We start from the raw sequence: 3,340 nt of genomic DNA on the forward strand, positions 1-3,340 counted from the left end.
TGCACGATAAAAACCCTACAATAGAGACTATAATTCTACAATCAGTGTTTTTGTAAGGAATATCAAATTTTCTCGCGCGTTGTCGGCTACAATCGACAATCAGCTGTGTAGAAATTAAAATCGTGATTTTATTGCAGTCACTCGATTGCCGTTCGACGCTGCAAGATGGAGAGAATGGAGATTAATTAGCGTTACGTTCGTTTATTTTCGAGTTTGGCGGCCATATTGCAAAATGCAAGCAGTAAAGAAAATTAGTATCGTGGTTGAAGTACATGTCGACCTACTTAGCACGCTTCCGTAATTGGAGAGTTTTCGTTGTCGCATACGGGAATAGAACAAAATATTTACAACCCCCAACTGAAAATTTCAGGGAATTTTTGTGCAAATTTTTGTATGTGTATGTGTAACTCTTTGAAGACTTGAATTATTTCGTGTCTAGAATTTTCTGAGAGATTTTGCTTCTAAATTAATATTTCAGTGGATCGATAAGTATACAGACAAGAGAAAAAATAGAAGGTAATTACAGTTTGACGAAGTTGTGAAATTAATAATATATAAACTATATCTATGTACAGGGTGTTTCGTTTAACATTAAACCTACCGACATTTCGTGTTATCTATTCCTATCGGGCGCGGTCAAAATGACCGCTGATTTAAAAAGTAATAGTTTTTGTAATTTAACTTAAATTTAATTAGTTAATTAGTTAATTTAATAGTTAATTTATAACTGAATATATATAAAATGATGATCTGTCAGGAAATATCGTCCAAATTTAGTTTTATTTAATTTCAATTATAGACTTAAATAAAATTATACTTTAATTTATATAGAGATATCTGATTCAATTCCGCTGCATTTTTTTACAAATTATCTTATTATCAAATGTACATTTGCCGCATACATATTTCCCGCATGTTGAACAGATGTTCGTGGTTTTGTAACCTTTACAATTTCTTACTCGACAAGTTTTTCGTGATAATATATCTGAACTTGTTGATAGTTTTATAGCATGATTCTCTTCCCACGATTTTGTATACTCAACAGCGAGCTTTGTAGCTAATTGGAATAAAAATTCCTGTCTTGAAATATTTTCACCTGTTGTTTCTGTCTACAAAGTCCAGGCATTTATTCCAGCTGGGTCCAAAATGTTGAAAAATACCTGGAGGGATCACCTACAAGATTTTGACTTCACGCTGTATTTCCTTGACATCTGGTCCACTACAACTACTTCATATTTTGTATCATTATAAAATCTAATCGTTTCCGGTATAGGTTTATTGCCTTTTTCAATTTCTATCGCTCTATGCATGGAACTTAGCACAAACACTTTTTTTGTTGGTTTGCATTTATACATCGTAAAAGAAATTTGATTCGAAATATAAAATTTGCTTGAGAACAGAGCCATTTTATCCTTTCGATCTTTGACGATCTTTAACAATTCCCGTTTATTTTCACGAATTGTTCCAACGATTGTAGTTTCTTTGCGAGTAGCTTTGTGGTCAGTGATGCACTCGTAAAAAAATTATCTGTTGTTAGGTTCCTTCCACATCCTGTGAATAGTTCCATCAGCTTCAGAGCAACAAATTCTCCAAGTGAAATTGAATTTTCTCTCTTCTTATCCTTTCCCAAATAGGGAAATCCATTTATTGTATACTTGCTATTGACATCACACGCCAACCAGAATTTTATGCCGAATTTGTCTGGTTTGTTCGGCATATACTGGGTAAATCTACACCTAGTCTTCGACGGAAACAACTGCTCATCAACAGTAATATATGTACCAGGTTTATAACAATTTTGTGAATTCTCTATAAATCGGTCCCACACTGTAGATACCATTGCAAATTTATTGTTTCGTAAACGCTGGCTCCTTTCGCTCTTCTTATCAAATCGTATAAACTTCATAATTTCAGTAAAATCATTCCTGCTCATTGCTTTTGAAAAAAATGCAGCTCTTTGCCTGATATGCGCCGCGGGCGTATAGCAGAGCAATAAATGCATCTAGTTTTGTTGTATCTAGCTCCCACTTAGTCCCCGATACCCTAAATGCTTCTTCTTTCGTACGTTTTATTATATGATCCCTTATACGATGATCAATGATAAGATAAAATGCTGTCTTTACTTGTCGTTTCATTATATGCCGTTTAGCATATCCTGTTGGACCTGACGCACCCCTAAAAATATTGTGAACTGGTGTCCTGCCAGATTTGGAACTTGCAGCTAGTTCTTTCCAAACTGTCTCATCGAGCCCAGTTTCGATACGTTGTTTCTTTACATAAGTCTTACGCTCTGCTGTCAATGATAATTTCTTTCTTTTTTGCCCTGGACGTGAACGCTCATTGATAATATTCTCCTCTTCATTATTGCTGTCTAACTCTGATGGTTGTAAATAGCTTTTCATGTATTTCCATGCTGTTTTCAGTTGCTGAAGTTTCTTGTTCATCAACATTCTGAACGTTCTGGACATTCTTTTGTTATGTCCGTTATTTTTTTTAATAATTTTTTTGCAGTCTTGACATTTTTAGGGTAAATATTTATCACAGAATAACATTATGTATGGAATACAAAATTATTGTCAAATTTTATATGCTTTACTATTTCTTTTATAACCACTTTACACAAAACACTCTGAGATACTTTCTGTCTGAGTTATAGAGATAACAAGTTTAGATGTCGACTGATTCACTAACAAACTGACACGTATTCTGGTCGAAAGAAAGATACCAAGTAAAAATATAGTCTCTGACGGTGATATTTATGTGGGATGGTGTGACGTTAGCGAAAGACGTGGCTGATTGTTTATAAACGTTGTTAAGATATGTTAATGTTGTCAAAGAGTGTTGTGACCGTTGCCAGGGTTTGTTACAGTAATGGTAATGCTGTCGGAGTTGAATTAATCGTGGTCGAGAGAAGTTCATCGTGTTGCTATGACGTAGAAATAGTGTTAAGCGAATTCGTAAAGTGCGATATTATATTCAATTTTGTGAGAGTGTTACAATATTGTGTTTATCATACTGTCTTTTCTGTTAATTTATAATGAACATTCCTACAAATTGGGGGCACGTCCAGTTTTAAATCGTGCCAATCTAAATTTCGGGAAGCAGTGTGATAAAATATCGTTAGCTGTTGTGAATAATATTGTGTATATTTGAAGAAATTATTGTGAAGTTAAAGATGGCAAATTGTGAGGAGGAACAATTTTCAAGCGAGGAAAATTTAACGTTAGAAGAATTGAGGAATAAGCTTGCTCAGATGAATCTTCCGATATCTAAGGCAAGGTCAGTGCTGGTGGCCAGGCTAAATAGAGCAATTAGTGAAGGTCAATCAAATTTAAAAGAA

The 3,340-nt window shown here is 34.3% G+C and overlaps 1 protein-coding gene across 1 annotated transcript; it reads right to left on the reverse strand.

Annotated features, from left to right (window-relative positions):
• Positions 1 to 1,432: 1,432 nt before the first annotated feature.
• Positions 1,433 to 2,468, reverse strand: LOC112213487 (piggyBac transposable element-derived protein 4-like). Its single transcript, XM_033322860.1, has 2 exons — positions 2,029 to 2,468; positions 1,433 to 1,961 (listed from the first exon to the last, which is right to left on the reverse strand). Exons 1-2 carry the CDS (start codon positions 2,466 to 2,468, stop codon positions 1,433 to 1,435), a joined length of 969 nt encoding a protein of 322 aa, XP_033178751.1.
• Between the last annotated feature and the right edge of the window lie 872 nt (positions 2,469 to 3,340).

This window comes from Bombus impatiens, unplaced genomic scaffold, assembly GCF_000188095.3.
Source record: "Bombus impatiens unplaced genomic scaffold, BIMP_2.2 scf_0682, whole genome shotgun sequence".
Taxonomy (NCBI): domain Eukaryota; kingdom Metazoa; phylum Arthropoda; class Insecta; order Hymenoptera; family Apidae; genus Bombus; species Bombus impatiens.

What these genes read in the sequence shown, in the direction of transcription:
- LOC112213487 (XM_033322860.1), bottom strand. Translation starts at nt 2,468, where the DNA reads ATGTCCAGAACGTTCAGAATGTTGATGAACAAGAAACTTCAGCAACTG. An exon ending in TTTAGGGTATCGGGGACTAA is followed by an intron (nt 1,962 to 2,028) that starts GTGGGAGCTAGA and finishes GGCGCATATCAG; the next exon opens with GCAAAGAGCTGCATTTTTTT.